Source organism: Halichoeres trimaculatus, unplaced genomic scaffold (assembly GCF_033239565.1).
Source record: "Halichoeres trimaculatus isolate MK-OKI-2021-1 unplaced genomic scaffold, fHalTri1.1 fHalTri1_scaffold_14, whole genome shotgun sequence".
Classification (NCBI taxonomy): domain Eukaryota; kingdom Metazoa; phylum Chordata; class Actinopteri; order Labriformes; family Labridae; genus Halichoeres; species Halichoeres trimaculatus.
In genome coordinates this window covers 1918609-1941895 of record NW_027437192.1, presented here as the reverse complement: position 1 = coordinate 1941895, position 23287 = coordinate 1918609, and the positions used below count along the sequence as shown (strand labels likewise).

At 38.2% G+C, this 23287-nt stretch overlaps 1 protein-coding gene across 1 annotated transcript; it reads right to left on the bottom strand.

The window, feature by feature from the left end:
• Nucleotides 1-554: 554 nt before the first annotated feature.
• LOC141803258 (uncharacterized) lies at nucleotides 555-23136 on the bottom strand. The gene is made up of 8 exons (XM_074687221.1): nucleotides 22669-23136; nucleotides 19421-20622; nucleotides 16693-16900; nucleotides 14482-15592; nucleotides 11770-11954; nucleotides 8331-9485; nucleotides 6024-6272; nucleotides 555-2787 (listed from the first exon to the last, which is right to left on the bottom strand). Exons 1-8 carry the CDS (start codon nucleotides 22724-22726, stop codon nucleotides 1514-1516), a joined length of 5442 nt encoding a protein of 1813 aa, XP_074543322.1. The 5' UTR covers nucleotides 22727-23136; the 3' UTR covers nucleotides 555-1513.
• Nucleotides 23137-23287: the final 151 nt, after the last annotated feature.

The window sequence follows — 23287 nt, the reverse complement described above, 5'->3', positions numbered from 1 at the left end:
GGCTAAAAAACTTGCTAAAAGCTAAACCATAAGCTAATAGCTAAATCACAAGCCAAAGGCAATAACAAGTACTTAAGGCTAAAACATGTTTTTGGCTAAAACATGAGCTAAGGGCTATAACAAGTGCTAAAGGCTAAAACACAAGCTAAAGGCTAATGCGGGGGCTAGAGGCTACCACAGGCTTAAAAAAATAAAACATAGGCCAGAGGCTTAAACAAGAGCTAAAGACTTAAGCAGGTGGTAAAGATTAACACACAGGCTAAAGGCTAAAGCATAAGCTAAAGACTATAACAAGAACTTAAGGCTAAAAAACAGGCTAAAGGCTATAACAGCACCAAAGGCTAAAACATGAGCTAAAGGCTAAAACAGTCTATCAGTAAAACGAAGTGCTTGGTTACCTGAGTCGATCTTTGAAGCCTTCTCCATGACGGAAGACGAGGTTTGATCACAGGAAGTAGGCGTGTGTGTCTCTGACACACGGAGCAACACGTGGACACAAACACAAACAACAACAAACAACATCTGATCCACACACACACACACACACACACAGGTCAGCGTACAGTTTATTGGTCTGACGCAGAAATCACCAAAATAAAGGGTTCATACACTTCAACAGGCTCTCAGGGACCATGGTGTAGCTCTCAGTAGCAGATTCACACTGATCATCAGATTACGAGTCATCCAGTCACAAAAACCTGATTCAGATGGAGCCTGGAGGAGGAGTCCATTAGAGAACGCCACACACACACACAAACCGCTTCCTCCTGGTCTAAGTTAATCTGTTTTTAACATACGATTACGAGCGGCCATGTTTGTCTACGGCAGATTTTGGGGGACAGAAAGAGCAGAACATGGTTTTCAGTACGAGCCTGAAATCTACCTGGAAGTCAAGCAGAGAAGAAGACAGCAGTTGTTGTTTTTGTTGCTGAAGAAGAAGAAGAAGAAGAAGAAGAAGAAGAGAGTATATTTTTGCTGATTTGCAGAAAAGAATTGGTTTTACATGTCGGTAAAATTCTCATTTCTACACACTGTTCCTTTAAGAAGTTTCATGTTCCGGGTAATTTGGTATTAGGCAGAACGTCTTATCCATTGTCTTATAAACATGTGAGTAATATCAGCAAGAAGTTTTGAGTCACTCATTGCTCATCTACATAAAAATGACAAAAAGTGGGAAACAAGAGCTTTGACAGAGAAAAATTTTCATATTTACAAAAGAGAAGTTTGGAATAAGTCCCCAATCTCTTTAAGCGCTATTTACAAAACAAAACTGTAACGTACAAAAAGTAAATAAATGGAGTAATGTGTGGGACAAAGGAACTAACTTCATTCTGATTTGCTGTGAGAGTTTAAACATTTGGATCTTTCCTTAAAGGGAGACTGTGCAAAATAAACACATTAGTTTATAAAACAAGCTTAAAAAACATAAAATTAAAAATAAAATCAGGGTGATCGTAATCATGTGGCTTTGAGTGACACTGCGTTGGCTGTGTCGTCGTTTCGTCACGTTGACTCACGTACTTTTGCTGCTCTCGCCGACACACTTGTGATTTTTGACGTAATCAAGTCGAGAGAAACTTTTCTCGCAGACGTTGCATGAAAACGGTTTCTCCCCCGTGTGTATAGTCATGTGTCGGCTCAGAGTCACCTGCTGGGCAAAGCTCTGACCACAAACAGAACAGCCGAACGGTTTCTCCCCAGTGTGGACGGCCAGGTGGCGCCTCAGGTTGCCGTGCAGAGTGAATGTTTTTTCACACACTGAACAACTGAACGGTTTCTCTCCCGTGTGGACAGCCATGTGTCGCCTCATGTGTCCTCGCTCACCGAACGCTTTCCCACACACCGTGCAGCAGTAGGGTTTCTCCCCGGTGTGGCTCCTCATGTGAATGATCAGACTTCTTCTGAACCGGTAGCTAGCTTTGCAGAACAAGCAGCTGAACGGTTTCTCTCCTGTGTGAATTCTTAAGTGTGAGGACAAAGTGGAGCTCTGTGCAAACTTTATGCCACAGACAGAGCAGCTGTAGGGTTTCTCCCCTGTGTGGATTCTCATGTGCGCTACGACGTCTCCTCTCCACTGAAAACTCTTCTTACAGACGGGGCAGTTGAAGCGTTTCCCCTCAGAGTGAAGTCTGGTGTGGTTCGTTAAGGACGCCTTACGGAGAAACCGCTTCCCACAAATTGAGCAGCTAAACGGTTTCACCTCTGTTTGGACTCCTTTGTCGCTCTGCAGCTCATCCTTCGGGTCGGAGCCTGAAGCACACTCAGGAGAGCTGACGGATGTGTCTTCGATTTTATATTCTGTTTCACTCACAGGAGCCTCGCTGCTCTGCAGGGGGTCCGGACCCACCTGAGGGTCTCTGGACTCGTCCCAGTCACAGTCACTGTCCTCGGTCTCAGATCCAAAGGACTCTGACGTCTTGTCGCAGGTCAGAGGTTGTTCATGAGCGTTGAACTGAGCTCCCTCTGAGCTCATGAAGTCCTCTCCATCAGCTCCGGTCTCCGTCTGCTGACTCTGCGTCTGCTGCAGCTGTGAGAGCTCAGGTTTCTCTTCGTCCTCGTCCTCGGTCTTCACGGGGATGGGACTGAACGTGAACTTGATGACATCAGCTTCCCCTGGCTTTTTCAGCTGCTCCTCCTCATGAGACCACAGATCCTCCCACTCCTCTTTGATTTGTGGAGGTTCTGGTGGGTCCTCCTGGTCCTGAGTGGAGTTCTCCTTCTTCTCCTCCTGCTGCTGCTGCTGCTCAGAGGGAACCGCTTCTTTATTTGCTGACAGCTGCTGGAGATCTGAGGAAATACACAGGAAACAAACACTTTAACCCCCAGAAGTGATTACATTTTCTACGCGTTTGTGTTGTTAATGGACAAAACGTCCACCCTCAATATCAAGCTATAAAAAATTAATTAATCCATATTTTTTTTAACTTTCAAAGCATTAAATCTTTTTAACTACTTCAGACCTATCTAAAAATATAAAGTTTTATATAACTTTTTGATTATTTTATTGCTTTATGGCATTTTTGTCATAAAAAAACGTGATTTTAAGTTTCAAACAGTTGAAAAATCCGACCTGAAAAATGTAGCAATCATGTTAATCTATTTTGTTTGTTTGTTTCCATTTCCTGTTTCTACTCTACAGTTTCATTTATCAGACGCTTTTGTCCAAAGTGACGTTCAACACAAGCAAGAATTTAGACAGAAGGAAAACCTGGTTGATGCAACAAAATACTACAAGTATGGCTTTTTGATGTAGAATAATCTAGCCAACTAATCACAATTAATTGCTGCAACAATATACTTCAACCTCCAACAACATTCAGTGATTAGTGCTGAAAATTCACGAGGAGCTGGCTCTGAGACCCTCTGACTCCTTCTACCTGATGAGTCTTCAGACGTCTCTTAAAGTAGAAAGGGACTCTGTGGAGAGTTAGGTAATTCATTCACCATTTGGGAACAACAGAGGAGAAGAGTCTGGCTAGAGATTTGGAGCCGTGCTGGGCTGGGAGCACCAGGCGCCTGTAGAGGTTAACTTTCCTGAAGCTTCATGTGGCTCAGCAGCAGCTTTGAAGTGAAAATGTTTAATGCCTTTGTCTCTGGGGCTGAGATCTCCCAAAATCAGCGTCTGGACAAGACAGTTATAGCACCACCTATAGGCCTGGCATGCTTACTACAGCGTTTTCAGTCCATCAGCGTTTCAGTGTAAGGCCGATTTTTTTTCATTGCGTTTTCACTGTGATTTAGCGTTTTTAGATGAAACGTCGTGTCAACGGGGCCTGTATTTACGGTTAGCATCTTCTGCTGAGGAAATCAAACGAAGCTACAGGAAAACGAACAGGAACAGTCTGACACCTTCAAAAACTGGACTACAGTTAAACACAAAAACAGGACGAAGGTGAAAAACAATAAGGATGACGAAAATGGCTGCAGAGACAGCAGCATTTGGAGGGACGCTGGTTCAACGCCCGGTGTGGAGAAAGAGTTTTTTTATATAGAGGAACTGTGGACGTCAGAAATGGACGCTCAGCAGACGTCGTCCAGAGGAACAGTCTCCACCTTCAGGAGACAAAAGTTAGACGTCCAAACACGACGGTAAAAGGACGTCTTTCGAACGCCTCTTTGCTAAGTGGGTAACGCTTAATAACATGACACAGTGACCAGTGTTTCAGTGCAAACTTACTGCAAACAGTAAAAGTTGCAACCTCAGGTCCAAAATAGTTCAAACGCCATGAAAAATTTTGTAAATTTTTTTTTTTTTGCAAATTATTTCAACGTCATAGAAAAAAAATAGTGCAGAGAAAACACATCAACTGTTGAACTGAAAAATGTTATTGTCTTAAAAATAAAAAATATGCTAATCGCAGCAACAAAAGATAAATTCTTGGCCTCATCACTTGAAGTCGTTGTTAACTGTGTTGCTACGTGTGTCCCCCTCATTCGTCCGTCTGTCAGACTCTATCCAGCCGTGTCGCTCCAGCCGCGGGCAGCAGACTGTTTTTTATTAACTCCTCACGTTCTGAGTCTGTAAATAAAACATGAAAGGTGACATCTGAACCTAACACTCTCTGTGGACTGTTATGTGGTTTAAATGGTTGATACCATTTTGTTGTTGTTTGAGGTTCAGTCTGGAAAAACTGTAAACAAACCAAATTATACTAAATAAACAAGACTTATAGTCCAGTGCGACTTATATTTGGTGTTTTTCTCTTCATGACACATTTTTTTGACTGATATGACTTCAAAAAATGTGTAATTATACGACAGAGTGACTTATAGTCCAGAAAGTATGGTTCTTGGTTTATTACTAACAAACGACTGTGTGTCTTGCTAGATTTTTTTTCAGTTTAGTTTTTATCACTTCAATAAAATGTAATAATAATTTACTCATTTTATGACTTTGTCGTAATAGTCTGCATATTTTCATATTTAAGGAGCACGACCTGATCAAAACAGAATTCCTGATTATGACCTGTGGAGTTTAACACTGACATATTTAATATAGTCTTTATTTGTGTGCGCACAGGGGTCATTTACATTTAAAAAGTTGTAAATCTAGTTCAAGTAAACTAATCATCCAACAATAAAATTGTGGCTAGTGAAAATGCTGAGTGGCTAGTAACTCTGGGAAGCCACTAGCCACAGTGGCTGGTGGGCAAAAATCTAATATCTACAGCCTAAAGTGAGCATTGTTTTGATTGATTATGATGCTATGTTTAATATTCAGTCAGACAAAATGTATGTGAGACACCAATATGTATCTAAAGGCTTCAATTTACTACTTTGCTGTCTGTGCGGACAGTTTCCCTATGACTCCAAATGATGGTGCACAAGAATTAAAGTTGACGTAGCGGTCTGCACATCCTCCCACGGTTTATTTTTATAAATCACAACCTTTGCATGGGAAGTGGTGTACGCCAAACTGTCAACCTCTTCTCCAGTCAATAAACTGGTGAATATATTTACTAGTCATATATTTACAGCCACCGCATTGATTTGATTTAACGTCAATATTTAGCCCCTTGGTGTGAATAATCAAAGATAACAGTTGTGATTCAGCTCTGTGTAAACAAAGACTGGTTGATTTATTGAGCTCTCAAAGTACACGTCATGTTAATCAACAACCAAACCCGTTGGCTTGTTTTGCACAAAGCTTTGTCAATCAGTCACTTTCTGAGTTTACAAGTTTACCCATAATCCCCTGCTGTGTCCCAGAGTTCAGGATATGGTTACCTGAGAAAATGTTGTAAACTCTAAAAATCTAATCCTCCTGCTTAAAGGCAAAGACTCTAATTTTGATGTTTCTCTGAGATTTTAGATGAGACTTTAGAAATTAGAGTTTGAGTTTTAAAATCAGCTCAATAACAGATAGTTCTCTGTATGTGGTGTCACACTTATTGTCTTCCCCCAGTCACAGAACATGACAGACAGTTATCTATTGATGTTAAATGTGTGTTTAACTCACTGACAAACCGACAGCAGCTGTTTTGTGATGTTTAAACAGACTGTAAGAGATAAACAGCACCAACCTGCTCTGTGTAAGCGGACTTCAGGGTTGTAGACCGCGTCCAGCAGTTTGTGTTGATCCTCTTTGGATCGACAGAGCTGCTCCTCGTACTCTGCTATCGTCCTTTCAAACAGCTCAAAGATCTCTTCAGCAGCTGCACTCAGTCTCTGGTTCACAAAATCCCTGATGTGTCCAACCTTAGACATTTTTATAAAGTCTTGTTGATGTTTTTTTTTAAAGATAAACCCTGAAGAAAAGGTGTATTTCGGTTCTCCTCAGAGAGGCACTCCCTCCAGGCCCGGGAGCTGTGCTTGTGAAGCTAAGAGGCTAAGCTAACGTCATGTAGCACCAGGAACAAACGGTAAAAAAGTCCGATATTAAACATCAGAAACGCTCACAGGCACAACTTCATCCTTAAAAACTTATTGGTGTTAATATCTGAAACATTTATCGGTTAATTATGAAGTTAGCACACGTAGTTAACGGCTTTCGGTGACATTCTGCGCTCTTCTTCTCTGTTTGTTAGCCTATAACCATCAATATGACAGGCGTACACTGCCACCTACTGTACCGGAGTATGTAATGTCGTTAGTTTAAATATAAATATTAATCAACCAATTAAACTTTATTTATGAAGCACTTTTCATGCGCAACAATGGCAACACAATTTAACTACCATCCACACAGATGACCTGAGGAAGTGTGGAAACGCTGTCTGGAGACCTCAATGAGGAAACACTGAAGGTAAAATAAAATGTTAAACTCACAATAAGAAAATAAAACAATCAAATTAAAAGTAACAAATAAAATAATGAAATATTAAAAGACTACAGCATTACATGAGAAAATGATGTAAAACTAAAAGTTTACGAAACATAATAAATTATCATATGTAAGTGTGTGTACAAATACAAAAATTGTTTTCAATAAAAGTAACAATAATAAAAATAATTATAACAAAAATAATGAGAATCATAGTTATTATTTTTATTTTTCTTATTATTGATTTCATAATATTTTATATTTTTTTTTAACTATTTATCACATATCAAACAGTCTGTGGTTTTACATTAAAGAGGGAGAAAAGTAAGTAAATAAAATAAAAATATAAAAAAATATTGAAACCAAACCACCTATTTATTTTTATTATTATTATCATTATCATCATCACTGTTATAATAATAATAATAATAATTATAATAATAATAATAATAATTACTATTATTATTATTATTACTATTATTATTATTTTAATAATTATTATTATTATGATAATAATTATCATAATAATAGTATTATTATTATTATTATTATTTTTATTGATTTTATAAAATTTTCTATTTTCAAATTATTTATCACATGTTCAACAGTCTTTGGTTTTACATTAAAGGGGGAGAAAAGTAAGTAAATAAAAAAATATTTATATAAATATCAATAAATATTGAGACCAAACCACCTTTCTTGCATTATTATTATTATTATTATTATTGTCATTATTATTATTATTATTATTATTATTATTATTATTATCTTTTCTTTTTCTTCTTCTTCTCCTTTGTTGTTTCCATGGCAGTTGTATTGTAGCACCATGGGAACATGGAGAAAAGTAGATTGGTGAGTGGACTTGAGGTAAGGCAGTTAAAAAAGTTGCAATTTGTTGAATTTAATGGTCTTATTTCAAGGTAACACTAAAAAGTTGTGGTTGAATACGTTTTATCTTTTTATTTTTTTTTTTTGAGATCTGGACTTATTTTCTCATCATCTCAAGAAAGTGGAATAATTTTTCTTATTTTCTGAGATAAACAAATTTTTGGAAAAAGATAGGTGGCTAAAATTGTCTGTAAGGTGATAAAATGTTAGATGTAAATTAAAATTACTGATTAACAACAGGATATGTGATACATGTGGCTGTTTCTTCCACAAGGTGTCAGGAGCAAGACGCCAAGATGCTACTTCACAGAGCAGTGAAATGTCAAACAACGTTTATTTAATTTCTCACTTACACCTGAAGTATAACAGATGAGTTTGGATGTACAAGTCAAGTTTCCTCAAGAGTTTTTTTTATGTCCAGGAGAATCCAAACAAATATGATGAACACACTGTGATACTGCAGATTAAACGGTATTAAATAATTTGAAAATGAGAAACTGATGTTGGCCACAGCTCTGTGTGAGTGAAATTATGTTTTCATTAAATACGCTTTGAAAATTAATACATGCAATACCAAAGACAGAATAAATATTATGTTACGTCCCATCAGCTGATAAGAAAATCAGGTGCATCTTATTTTGAATGTTGATGTTTGATGAGTTCCTGAAGCTTCATTTACTTGTCCCGCTCTCAACCACACACTTGTGTTTCTTCAGATACTGGAGTCGAGCAAATCTTTTGTCACAAACAGTGCAGCTGAACGGTTTCTCCCCTGTGTGAACAGTCAAATGACGCTTCAGAGTCACAAGATGTGCGAAGCTTTCCTCGCAAAACGAACAGCTGAACGGTTTCTCCCCGGTGTGCACCACAGAGTGCCGCGTCAGACCCCCGCGCCGCGTGAATCTCTTCCCACAGACCGAACAGCTGAACGGTTTCTGCCCCGTGTGGATCCTCATGTGTATGCCCAGATTCTTCCTGATGCTGAAACTTGTCTGACAAATGGAGCAGGTGAAGGGTTTCTCTCCAGTGTGAACTCTTAAATGCGAGGTCAGGTGAATCCTTTGTGAGAACCGTATGCCACAGTAAGAGCATTTGAAGGGTTTCTCTCCAGTGTGGATCCTCATGTGGCGAACCAGCTCCCCCCTCCAAGGGAAAGTCTTCTGACAGACGGAGCAGCTGTAACAGTTTCCTTCAGAGTGACGCTTCATGTGCTTCGTTAGGGAGATCTTCTGTGGATATCTCTTACCACAAAACGAACAGCTGAAGGGTTGAGCTCCTGTTTGGGTCTGAAGTTGTTCACTTTGACCAGAACTTGTTGCACATTCAGAGCTGAACCATGTATTTTCAGTCTTACACTCCACGTCGTTTACAGACACGTCTTTGTTTGGAGCGAGATGTTGACCTGACGCAGGCTCAGCAGCTTCCTCCCAACCACAGCTGCTCTCATCAGTCTCAGATTCAGAGTGTGAAACCTCGCCCTGAGTCTCTGGCTGTGAACGACTCTCTGGTTTTAAGTTCCTGTGTTCCTCTGATCCTCCACAGTCCTCTCCATCAGCCTCTCTTTCCAAATGATCTCTGTTTGCTTCACTTTGTGTTTGCTGAGGGTTCTCCTCATCTTCTTCACTCTTCACAGAGACGGGAGTGAATGTGAACCTGATGATTTCATCCTCCTCTGGTCCGTGAAGCTGCTCCGTCTCCTGACTGCTCCACAGCTCCTCCTCTTCCTCTTTGATGTGTGGTGGTTCTGGTGGGTCCTCCTGGTCCAGACTGAGGAGGCTCCTCTCCTGCAGCTGTACGGGGGAAACCGCTTCACTGGATAACAGCTGCTGGACATCTGTGAACGATAATGAAACAAAAACAACCTTTTAAAACTGAAACGAACTGTAAACATTAATCCACTAAAGCATTTCTTTTTAAAGTGTGAGAGACGTCCTGCACGCTGTAACTCTGTGGATCTAAAAACAAAGTTAGCTCACCTCAAGGTCCAGTTGGTGAAAATGCTTTTCTTGTTATCCTAATTTATTATGATTTTTGAGGCGCCGATCTGAATTAAATTGCAATTTTTCAATATTTTATATAATATTTCGCCCTCTGCTGGAGAAAAGTGGGAACTTTTTCCAGTCCAGTTTATAAACAAAGACTGAAATGAAGAATTTGAATTTGAAAAAAAGAAAAAAAACTGATTTTCTGGCAAAGAGTCCCGATTTTGATATTGTCAAACAAAAAAAATCAGGATATATTGATTTTCAATTTTTTCTCCCACCCCTAAAATTTAGGCTACAGAGCTCTCTTGGAAGTACAATGAACGCTAAAGTGCTAACTCGTTAGCCAAATTCATGCCCAAGTTCCCTCTTGAGCCAAAACACCTCCCAAAGTGGCCTCTTGGTGAGTCAAAACATGATAAACACGTCTGAAGTTTCTTTAAAAACACGGGAGCATAGCGCCGTCTTGAGTGGCGAGAACATGCTGTACTCTCCTTTGTCTACTCTTCGCCCCTGGCCTTTTAATGTCTGTGCACGCAGCTTTATCACAAGTTGTATTTGGCCAAAAAGGGAAGGAGACCAAAATGTGTGAACCACAACATCAAAAATAAAATCTACAGGGAAGAATGGACTGAGTTGTTTTCAAGTTTTGTTAAATTTTCTAAAACAGCTGAAAATAGAACTTATCAGGTAAGTCAAGGTCAGGTGAGCTGGTTTGTTTCCAGGTAGAGAGGCAGAAATGTTGCCAAATATATGTAAAAAAAAAAGACAAAAGGAAAACCAGGACATGGAGACAGAAATCTCTTTAGGCAGCTTCACAAAAATAAATAAATCCAAGCAACGAAATAAAAACAATCACCAAGCAAACAAATATACCTAAATGGAGGATAATAAAAAATAAAATTAAATAGAAGAATGGACTAAGACTCCTTCTTCAGAATAGTTTGTGGGGACAGCGTCATTTCAACTTGTCCTCTGGGTTAAACTTATTTTTTATTCTATCTACATATTCGTATTGAAGTATTGTTTGCACAAAACACTTTTTTTTTTTTTTTTGCTACAAATTTCTCCTTAGTGGGACAGAATTAAAGGATTAACTGATCTTATTTAACTCTCAAGGTACTACAATTTAACTTTAAATAGATGTAAATAACCCTTTATTCTACCTATTGACCTACCTATCCTACCCTGTGAGCAGGGCTCGACATTTACTTTTTTGCTAACCAGCCACTGTGGCTAATGGTTTCCCAGAGTTACTAGCCACTGAGCATTTTCACGAGCCACAATTTTATAGTTGGATAATTATGTTTAATATGATTAAAGCAGATGATGACATGTAAAGTTTACTTGAAGTAGATTTATAACCTTTTTAAATGTAAATGACCCCTGAGCACACTCAAATAAAGACGACATGAATCAGGTATTCAGCTCTGAAACGGTTGTGCTCCTTAAATATGAAAATATGCAGACTATTAAAACAAATAAAAGGAGGAGTTTAACATTTCATTGAATGAAAGTTGGGAAGGTTGGAGTAAGTATGCTGTCCCCACAGGTGCATTTAGACGTACCGAACAGAGAGTCGGTAAAAACTTCCTCCTAGAAAATAATTGCTTTAACAGTTTTTTCTCTTTTCTTTAGTGAAAATCAAAGTTGTGTTCTCCTTTCTTAAAATGTGTTTTCCATCTATCTTTGTGATTTAAACCACCAAAGGACATTCAGCTCTTTCTGTTTCTTTTTTTTCTGTGTCATTATATTGATCAGTAAATGTGTTTATTGGCATTTGGGTGAAAGTACAGCCTGGACTATAAGATCTCTCTGTTTTAATCATATTTACAGTGAGTACAAAGGGTGGGATCTGACATATCACTTACAGCTGAGTGGAATATGACAGTTTGCTAGTGGCTAAAACGTTACGTCCATTTTTTCAAATCTGTTTAAGAGACAAAGACCATAAACTGCTTTAAATACTTTAACATGCCTCACTGTCACTCTGTATCCAAAGGAAGTTTGTTTGGTAGTTTATGCCTCAATCTGTCATGCATCTGTAAATGGAGATTAAGTGAGAACAGCATTTTTTGCGATTAAAAAAACAAAGTGTAAACCCACATAGAGTAGAGATAAAGACTGAGTACGAACCTGCTCTGTGTTTGCAGAAACCAGAGTCCAGCAGTTTGTGTTGATCCTCTTTAGATCGACAGAGCTGCTCCTCGTACTCTGCTATCGTTCTTTCAAACAGCTCAAAGATCTCTTCAGCAGCTGCACTCAGTCTCTGGATGATCAAACCTCTCACTGTTTGGACTTTAGACATTTTAACTAAACGACTCCAACATTAACAGCAGAAAAACCTCCTCAATCCGTCACTTTGGGTCAATGAAGATGTTTAATTCCACCGAGATCTCCCTCCAGGCCTCAGTCCGCCTCTCACCGCCTACTGGAAGCTAAGCTAAGCAAGGCTAGGCTAAGCTAACGTTGTGTAATCAAACAGAAGATGAGTCTGACGGTAAATATCCAGGAAGTCAGCGTTAAGTCGATTTACAGACGAAGTTTATCCTAACATACAGCCTTTGGTGTTTCAGCTCGATGTTTAATCTCGATCCTCTCTCCGTAAACAAACGGTTCTTCTTCTTCTTCTTCTACGCGTTGCTTCCCGGTAGACTTCATGTAGTCACAGCGCGCTGCCGCCCTCCACTGGTTTTTTTTACGGATATTAAACAGTCGTGTTAGCCATTTTTTTCATCTTCACATTCTTCCTAACTCGATTCATAAAAATGGTTCAAGGGTTGGAAAGGAGGGAAGGCCGGTTTAGAAAGAGGCTGATGATGAGAATGAGTTTTATTTCGGGGTGCTAATATTAGCATCTGGAATATAAAAGTCAAATAAACTGAAAAAGAAGTTTAAAAAAATATATATATATCTGGCATTAAAAACCTTACCTTAAAAACTAAATTAAAAACTGAAACAAAAACAATGAAAAAGACAAACTGGATAATTGACTAAAACTGAAAAAACAAATAAGAATAAATAACAGAAAAAGAAAATGTAAAATAAAAAATGAATAAATAAATAAATGAATGAATAAATAAATAAATAAATAAATATAGACAAACAAAACAAACAAACAAAAAAAACGTTAACCAAAATGCATAACTTAAAATATAAACTAAAAAAAATTATAAACGGCTAAGCTTGACTTTTAGGAATAAAGTAAAATTTAAAAAACTCTTGAAAAACCATAAAACAGAATAAAAAATGTTAAAAACTAAACAATCGTTAAAAAAAAAATATATATATAAGAAGATAAAATAAAAAAAAGAAATAAATGGCTTAGCTTGACTTTGAGGAAAAAGTAAAATTTAAAAACTCTTGTAAAAGCACAACATGAAATTAAAAACAACTTGAATTACTTTTTAAAAATGCTGATCAAAATACAAATTAAAAACACAATATGACAAGAACAAAATTAAAAGACAAACTTTAATCAAAGTCCAAATTTAGACTATCAAATGACGAACATGACAAAAGCTTAAGGTGCACAAATAAAAATCTAAAATCACAACACAAGGAAAAACTAAAACATATATATATATATATATATATATATATATATATATATATATATATATATATATATATATATATATATATATATATAAATATTTACAACCAAATAAGAAAAACACAATTAATTATTTTTAAAAAATACCATAGAAAATAAAGGAATCAGTAGAAAAAATAAGTACAAAAGTAAAAAATAAATAAATAAATAAATAAAAAAGTAAAGCCTTTAATTATAATAAATCAAAATAAAGTCTCTGTTTGTCTCTCCTTCTCTCTCCATCACGGTCTCAGCTTACGTCTGTCTAACGCGAGTCGGGCTCTGCCCAAAGTTTCTGACTGTTAGAGGAAAGTTTGTCTTCTCCACTGTTAACAGGTCTTTCATGTTGGGGTTCCTGTTGGGAAGCTGGAGCCTTTCCCAGTTTTACTGGGTTCCTTACTGTGTGGGTCGACAGAGTCTGTATTATTTTATTTGTCATTGAAAGCCCAGCCTCAGGATGTGAAGCTAACCCCTAACCCTAACTACATGAGCACTGCGTCGGTTTCAGGCAGAAGTGACATTAGATATTAAAAGCCTTGAACAGCGTGTTGAAAATCATTTATTAACCGACACAATGACATAAAAGCAGATCCAACCTGCTCTCTGCTCTCGGTCTTCAGGGTCCAGTAGTTCTGGTTCTGCCATCCTCCGTCCAAACGGTTTACAGATCTTTTCAGGAGCTGAGATCAGTTTCTGGTTCAGTTTTTCCTAGAATTTATGTTCATGACATTTTGAAGAAAATCAAAGCAGTTTTTCGTTCTGAAATCTTCTTTGTAAAGAGTTTTCCTCCGTGTAGCTGCAGGATGCTAACTACCTGCTAACTGTTCCGTCTTCTTTGTGGATTAAAACTGGATTCATTAACTGTAAATTAAGCAGAAACTCTGGTTTCTCTTATGTTTGTTCATAAACAAAAGCATATCTTTAAAGTTTCTGTCTCATAGTAAGATATCTGTATAAAACACAACCAGTTCAAAGTTTAGCTGAAGCTAGTGCTACTGCTTCCTGTGATGTTCTTCTTCTATGTTTTTCCCAGCAGCCAGTTGATATTCTTCCTGTTCTCTGAGCTTATTGGTGGATCACAACAATCATAATACATGTATACCCCCCCTATGGTAGTGGAAATGCAGGAGGAGAAAAATAAGTCCATAAAATAAATATTGATACAACTAAAAAAAACAAAATAGAAAAATTAATAAATGCTTTTATTTTTTTCTCTCAGGCAGAATCTTTGATAATTAAAATTGGGTTAATTTTATGTCCCTTCATCTTTAATCTCAGTGCAGCTGAACGGTTTCTCCCCGGTGTGGCGAGTCAAGTGACGTTTCAGAGTCACACGATTTGCAAATCTTGCCGCACAAATCGAGCAGCTGAGCGGTTTATTCTTCTCGATGTGTACCCTAGAGTGCCGCTTCAGACCCCCGCCCTGCCTGAAGCTCATCCCACAGACCGAGCAGCCGTACGGTTTCTCTCCCGTGTGGATCCTCATGTGTATGCCCAGATTTTTCCTGATGCTGAAACTTGTCTGACAAATGGAGCAGGTGAAAGGTTTCTCTCCAGTGTGAACTCTTAAATGTGAGGTCATCTGTATCCTTTGTGAGAATCGTCTACCACAGTAAGAGCATTTGAAGGGTTTCTCTCCTGTGTGGATCCTCATGTGGCGAACCAGCTCCCCCCTCCAAGGGAAAGTCTTCTGACAGACGGAGCAGCTGTAACAGTTTCCTTCAGTGTGACGCTTCATGTGCTTCCTCAAGGAGTCCTTAAGGAGATATATTTTACCACAGTACGAACAGCTGAAGGGTTCAGCTCCTGTTTGGGTCTGAAGTTGTTCACTTTGACCAGAACTTGTTGCACATTCAGAGCTGAACCATGTATTTTCAGTCTTACACTCCACGTCATTTACAGACACGTCTTTGTTTGGAGCGAGATGTTGACCTGACGCAGGCTCAGCAGCCTCCTCCCAACCACAGCTGCTCTCGTCAGTCTCAGATTCAGAGTGTGAAACCTCGCCCTGAGTCTCTGGCTGTGGATGACTCTCTGGTTTAAAGTTCCTGTGTTCCTCTGATCCTCCACAGTCCTCTCCATCAGCCTCTCTTTCCAAATGATCTCTGTTTGCTTCACTTTGTGTTTGCTGAGGGTTCTCCTCATCTTCTTCACTCTTCACAGAGACGGGAGTGAAAGTGAACCTGATGATTTCATCCTCCTCCGATCCGTGAAGCTGCTCCGTCTCCTGACTGCTCCACAGCTCCTCCTCTTCCTCTTTGATGTGTGGTGGTTCTGGTGGGTCCTCCTGGTCCAGACTGAGGAGGCTCCTCTCCTGCTGATGTACGGGGGAAACCGCTTCACTGGATAACAGCTGCTGGACATCTGTGAACGATAATGAAACAAAAACAACCTTTTAAAACTGAAACTAACTGTAAACATTAATCCACTAAAACATTTCTTTTTAAAGTGTGAGAGACGTCCTGCACGCTGTAACTCTGTGGATCTAAAAACAAACAGTTTAGGGTTAGTTCCTAGATTGTATTGACGTTTTTTTGGGATGCTGATTTGATTTAAAATACAAGTCTTCGATTTTACAATTTTGAGTTTGCTTTTTTAACAGCAGACCATGTGAAAAAGTTAAATGACGATGTCTACAGACTTTACCAGGAGCCATATTTTCCCATAAAATGCACATCAATGTGAGTTTAAAGGAAACATTTCACCCTCTGCTGGAGAAAAGTGGGAACTTTTATTCCAGTCCAGTTTATAAACAAAGACTGAAATGAAGACCAGTCTACTTTTCTCCCATTTTGCGCTCTTTGAAAATGATATTCGGTAGTCCCGCACGGATCAGACATCCTGTTCGGCACATATATGCCTTATCCTTAACTTCCTACCGGCTTTCCAATGTAGAAGCAATGCATTTTTTTAATGCCACATCTTTGTCTATTCCTTAAGTATTACATTGAACAATAGGCTTATATAAAATATAAGGATAAAGTTGAAAACATAACAAGGGATCATACCCTGTGTGTGGCTAATACCTTACCTTTATTGACCCAGTACGGACCGGTAGAAAGTTAAGGATAAGGCATATATGTGCTGAACAGGAAAAAAACTACTCCTAAAAACAGGAGGAAAAAATTACCAAGAAAAACAGCAGGTTGAGATTCTCGTGGGATTTCTAAGTATCTCGATACTTCAGGAAAAAATTACACATAAAAACAGAAATAATTATAACAAAAAAACAAACCAATAAAAAATATTAATCAGAAAAACAAAATAATTTACCACAAAAAAAACAAACAAACCAAAGAATAAATTACTCTGAAAAACCTGAGTTGTTTTTTTTTTTTTTGTTCAAGTGAATACAATACACTTCCGTAATCTATCAATGGAAATTCGGTAAAAACAGCATTTAAGCAACTATAAAAACACTGCAAAAAAAACCCATAGAGTGGAAGTAAAGACAGAGTCCAAACCTGCTCTGTGTAAGCGGACTTCAGGGTTATAAACAGCTTCCAGAAGCTTCTGTTGTCTCTGGTTCTCCTCTTTAGATCGACAGAGCTGCTCCTCGTACTCTGCTATCGTTCTTTCAAACAGCTCAAAGATCTCTTCAGCAGCTGCACTCAGTCTCTGGATGATCAAACCTCTCACTGTTTGAGCTTTGGACATTTTCACTAAACGACTCCAACATTAACAGCAGAAAAACCTCCTCAATCCGTTACTTTGGGTCAATGAAGATGTTTAATTCCACCGAGAACTCCCTCCAGGCCTCAGTCCGCCTCTCACCGTCTACTGGAAGCTAAGCTAGGCTAGGCTAGGCTAGGCTAAACTAACGCTATATAATGAAAAAGAAGACGAGTCTGACGGTAAATATCCAGGAAGTCAGCATTAAGTCGATTCAAAGAAGAAGTTTATCCTAACACACAGCCTTTGGTGTCTCATTTCGATGTATAATGTCGATCATCTCCGTAAACTAGAGTGCCTGTAGAGAGAGAGTGGCGACAACGGAAGTTCAAAGCACTGGCCTATCACGTGCTCATGTAGCCTCAAAACGTTTCCGGAAGTAGGTTGGCGGGCAATACAAAAACATTAGGAAAACAACGATAATCTGTAAAGAATGTCAAATAAATACTTCGCGTTGTATTTTTTTCTGTTTATTTTAATTACCTTAAACTCTGCTTAGTTTATTAAACCTATATCTTTGTTAACCGCAATAAAATTGTAATATTTATGTCGTTTTTTTAAAAAGACGAATTAGGCAGACTGACAAATGAGTGATTTCCCAAGTGACGACTACACAATAAATCTGACAACAGCACAATAACTGCTATAATATCTACTTATTGCAAATGAATTTGAATTTTATCACCGTGTCTTACCTCTTATTCTTTATAAATTGTATTAATTGCTTTGACTTGTTCTCTCTTTATTAAACCCGTGCATTTGTTGGCAGCAATAAACTGATATTTCCCCTTTTTTCTAAACTTTCAGACTAGAGTGAGGCAAACCAACAGGTGACAACCAATTATTTGTAAGTTAACTACACAATATGTCTGGACTTACAACAGCATACTGATAACTGTACGCTAATATTTTAATTCTTTCTCTCAAGGCACTCTAGTCACAGCGCGCAGGTTTTTGACGCATACTAAACAGTCATGTTAGCCATCTTTTCATCTTCACTTTCCTCGCTATTCATTTCATAAAAAAAGGCCAGTTTGGAAGGAGGATGATAATGATGAGTGTATTTCGGGGTGCTAAAATAAGCACCCTGAAATATGATCAAATAAACTATATTAACACCAGAATTAAATAATACAACCAGCAAATAATAACAATTTTAAAAAATAGTGAAAAATTAAATAATTTGAAATTAAAAAACCTTTTCTCAAAAACCAAAATGAAACACTGAAACAAGAAATAAAAAAGACAAACTGGATAATTAACCAAACAAAAAAAAAAAAAAAAAAAAAAAAAAGAAGAAGAAGAATCAACAGAATAAAAAAATTTAAAATACAAAACAAAAAACAAAAATGTCAATCAAAATAGGTAACTAAAACAATAAACTTAAAAAATAACAAAATTAAATGAAGGGCTAAGCTTGATTTTGATCAAGTAAATTTTAAAACTCTTGGAAAACCAAAACATGAAATTAAAAAAAATTAATTATAAAAAAAAGCTTAAAGCAAATAACAAAATTTTTCCAAATTAAGACTATCAAATGATGAACATGACAAAAGTTTAACATACACAAATAAAAACCTACAATCACAACACAAGTAAGAACTAAAAAATATTAAAATAAAAACATACTTTTTATTGCTACTAAAATATGATATAATTAATATATTATAAAAATATAATGAAATGTAATGTAATAAAAACTTAAATAATAACTAAATTTACCATCTAAAATAAAGAAATGGGAAAAAAATAAAATAAAATGAAAAAAAAAGTCAAAACCCAGAAAAACTCTTTAAAACATTTAAAAAATGAAAAATAAAAACTTTCATTTAAAATAAATCAAGTTAGGGTCCTTCCCTGTTATTGTCTGTGTCTCTCTTTCTGTGTCTCTCCTTCTCTCTCCATCACGGTCTCAGCTGATGTCTAACATGAGTCGGGTTCTGCCCAAAGTTTCAGACTGTTAGAGGAAAGTTTGTCCTCTCCATTGTTAACTTTCTGAATGCTGCTAAGATTTGTCCCCATGAGTAGTTCAGATCAGACTTCATGTTGAAATCCTGTGACTTCATCTTGTCTTGATGTTGGGTCTCTGTTAAAACACGGCACCGCACTTCCCTTTCCCAACTGTCACTGGCTGAGAGGAGGGGTACACCTTAGACTGGTTGCCAGGTAACCACAGGGACAGTGATATGATACAGGAAGTTAAAGAGGAAAAGCCATCGGGGTTATTTAAAAACACAAAACAGGTGTTGAAGGTGACATCTCATGATTTTTATTTGACGATTTGAAAAACAGATGAAACAGCAGAGACAATCTTCCAATAATGATTAAATTATATAGAATAAATAAACATAATTTTCTAATGTAGCTTTTTATCAGCTGATTAATTAATGAAGAATTCCTGTAAAAAATGTCTGTGCAGCTTCATTCATCAAGCTGGGCTGAACACACTTTTGTTCTTTAAAAAACTGAGGTAAAACAAATCTGTGGTCAGAAATGTGAGGTAAAGTGGTCAGCTCATGAAAACGTCTCGTCTCTCGTGTGAATCTGTTTGTGCAGGTACAACCCCGACTTCTGAGAAAAGTTCTTTCCACAAAAAGAGCAACTGAAGGGTTTCTCCCCGGTGTGAAGCCTCATGTGTTCGACCAGATAACTCTTCCTGAAGAAGCTTGCGTTACAAACAGAGCAGCTGTATGGTTTCTCTCCTGTGTGAACTTGCTGGTGTTGGTACAGACTTGATTTCTGTGTGTAGCTCCGACCACACACGGAGCACAGGAAGGGCTGCTCCCCCGTGTGGACTTGCTGGTGTCTGTACAGACCTGTCTTCTGTGTAAAAGTCCGACCACAAACGGAGCAGCTGAAAGGTTTCTCTCCTGTGTGAACTTGTTGGTGTCTGTAAAAATTGGACTTGCTCATGAAACTTCTACCACAAATAGAGCAGCTGAAGGGTTTCTCTCCTGTGTGAACCTGCTGGTGCGAGTACAAACTTGACTTCTGAGTGAAACTTTTATCACAGATAGAGCAACTGAAAGGTTTCTCTCCAGTGTGGGTTCTCATGTGTCTCACGAGCTCAGCGCTCTTTGGGAAACTCTTCTCACAAACTGAGCAGCTGAAACCTTTCCCTTTGGTATGACGGATCAAGTGGATGGAGAGACTTTTCTTTTTACCAAATCTTTCACCGCAAACAGAGCAGCTGAACGGTTTCTCATTGTTCTGGAGTCCTTTAGAGCTCGCAGCACATTCAGGGGCGCCATCTGAGGTTTTCCCAGCCTTATGTTCTTCACTACTCACAGTTACGTCTTTGTTTAAACCTGACGGGGACTCATTGGTCTCCCAGTCACAGCTGTCGTCCGTCTCAGAGTCAGACTGTGAGGTCTCGTCATCAGTGAGCGGTTGTAAATGATCGTCTGGTTCTGATCCGTCTGCATCAGATTCTGTTTTCAAACGCTCTCTGTTCTCTTCAGTCTGGTTCTCCTGAAGCTTCAGGGTCCGAGCTTCCTCTCCGTCATCTTCTTCACTCTTTACGAGAACAGGGATTATCATCAACATGTCAACATCAGCCGGCCCCAGACCGTGAAGCTCCTCTTCCTCCTGATTGGTCCACAGCTCCTCCCGCTCCTCTTTAACGCTTGGTGGTTCTGGTGGGTCCTCCTGGACAGGACTGGGGTCCCTCTCCAGAGGCACAGGAGAAACTTCTTCTTTGATAACCAAGAGCTGCTGAGCATCTGTGGAAAATCATGGGAGACAAACAAATCTTTAAAAACTGTTTCACATCATGGAATTTTCAGCCATAAGAAAATTTTGATGTTTTGAGTTTATTTGAATATTTATAATAACGGTAATGGACCGTCCTAACACGGTTATAAAAAGTCTCACAGCTGAACCTTTACGTTGTGATTCTTCTTAGACATAAAACTAAGCGCTTGATGTTTTGGATCATACTTTCATTCAGAGCAGCAGCTGAAATATTCACCTGAAAATGTCAGATTTTACTAAATCAACCTTTCAGCTTTGGTGAAATTTTAACCTCTCGGGTTCATAAAACTTTCAGGCAGACAGATAAAACAAAATCTGTTCATCAACACAAACTGGGTCTTACTTTTTAAAGTAGCTGATGATTTTATTGCTCCATCCTTGATGCACATTTTCAACCTTTCTTTGGAAAATGATGTTTTTCTTGCAGTCTGGAAATCTAACCTTGCAGAGCAGACGGACCTGCCTGATTCAGTTTCTCAACTCCTGCAGGTCCATCTTGCCAGGCTCCAATGACCAATGAATTCACTCGGCTAAATTCTAACCGGCCCAATCAGGGACGAGAGGCGGGAGCTGTGGGAGCAGACGACAGCAGACTTTCGTACTTGTCAGCGTTAATCCTTAAGTTAACTTTAGAAAAACAGCAGCAGTCGTCTCACGCCGTTATCACAAATGTTTCTCGTGTTCCTGTAGTTGTTTGTCTATCAGAAAGGTCGTCCAATCACCAGCCGGGATTTTTTTGAAGGTCCCACCTCTGAAAACAAATCCGAAGAGCTGCTACCCAGACGGACTAGTGAAATATTTACGTGGCGGATAAATGAAACTGTCCGTCTGGTGTGCCAGGTTACTGGAAATCAGCTAAAAAATCTTTCAAGTATCCAGCCAAAGTCTTGGAAACCTTAATCAGGAAGCAACTAAAGGTACAGTATTTCTCGAAAGTAACATCATTTTAGCAGCATCTCAATCAGGGTTCAGGAAAACACAGCACAATTTCAGTATCTCCAGTTTTTAATCGTTCTTAGTGACATTTTTATCGACCTATTGACCACAAGCTGCTTAGACAAAGACTGATTTTAGCTGAACTAACTGATCAATCAGTGGCTGGTTTAAAAAATACCTCCAGAGTAGCTGGCTCATCATGGCCTCATTTATTTATCTTGTGTGGGAATTGGCGCAGATTTGGTTGTAGAAATGAGCTGATGGCAATATTCACATGTGGTGGCTGAAAATGGTTGTAATTTAAAAATGTCAACATTGTTTTGACCATGATAGGTGGGTTTATATCTTTTACATTTTGGTACATTTAAATAAACATGTTTTCACTTGGTTTATTTTTGTACAGGGGTAAACAAAACGTGTCAACAAAAGTAATTTTCGGTAGTAATGTTCAACTGATGTTCAAGTGTTCCTTCCTGTGTGGGTCTACAGAATTTATATTATCTTATTTGTCAAGGACGGCCCAACCTCAAGGGGAACAAAGCTGAGTGTACTTACTTTAATTAATTAATCTGTGATATCTCATATCATTCAGGTCCATAAATATGGAAAGATCTTTGTTAGAAATGTGTGTCGCTCTGAAAGCAGCTGCAGTCAGACTCCAGCCTGAACCAAACTGAGGAGTGAGAGGAGCACTGTGACAGTTTCAGACAGAAGTGATGAACCTGCACCGTGTGAGACGTGGATAAATAAAACATTTTCAATATGCAGGACCACAAACTGGCTTGCATCAAATTGATTTCATTAATTTTATTATCTATTAATTTTATCAACACTAAAAGTTTGATCTGGGCAGATCCAGAAGGATTTGGAGGTAGGTGTATCTGTTTGATGTGATGGTTTGAATCCTGGAGGCAGGTATCTGTATCTGTATCTGTATCTGTGCTGCTACTGACTTGGAAAAAATACTTTTAATCTCAACAAGCCTCTCAAGTCTCTAATCTCTACATTGGATAATAAAAGCCTTATACAGCTGTTGATAATCATTTATTAACCGACACAATGACATAAACAGATCCAACCTGCTCTCTGCTCTCGGTCAGGGTCGTAAACAGGGTCTAGTAGTTCTGGTTCTGCCATCCTCCGTCCAAACGGTTTAAAGATCTTTTCAGGAGCTGAGATCCGTTTCTGGTTCACAGAAAGTTCAAGAATTTACATTCACGACATTTTGAAGAAAATCAAATCAGTTTTTCGTCCTGAAATCTTCTTTGTAAAGAGTTTTCCTCCATGTAGCTACAGGATGCTAACTACCTGCTAGCTGTTCCGTCTTCTCCGATGATTAAAACTGGATTAATTAACCGTCAATTAAACAGAAACTCTGGTTTCTCTGACGTTTGTTTATCAACAAAAATATATCTTTATAGTTTCTGTGTCTCATGGTGAGATATCTGTGTAAAACACAACCAGTTCAAAGCTTAGCTGAAGCTAGTGCTGCTACTTCCTGTGATTCTCTTCTTCTACGTTTTTTCCCGGCAGACAGTCGACGTTCTTCCTGTTCTCTGAGCTTATTGGCGGATAACAACGATCATAACAGGTGTATACCACTTCTACTGTACCGGGAAATGCAGGAGGAGAAAAATAAGTTTATAGAATTAAAATAAATACAACTAAATAACCAGAAAAAAGAAAAATTAATTAATA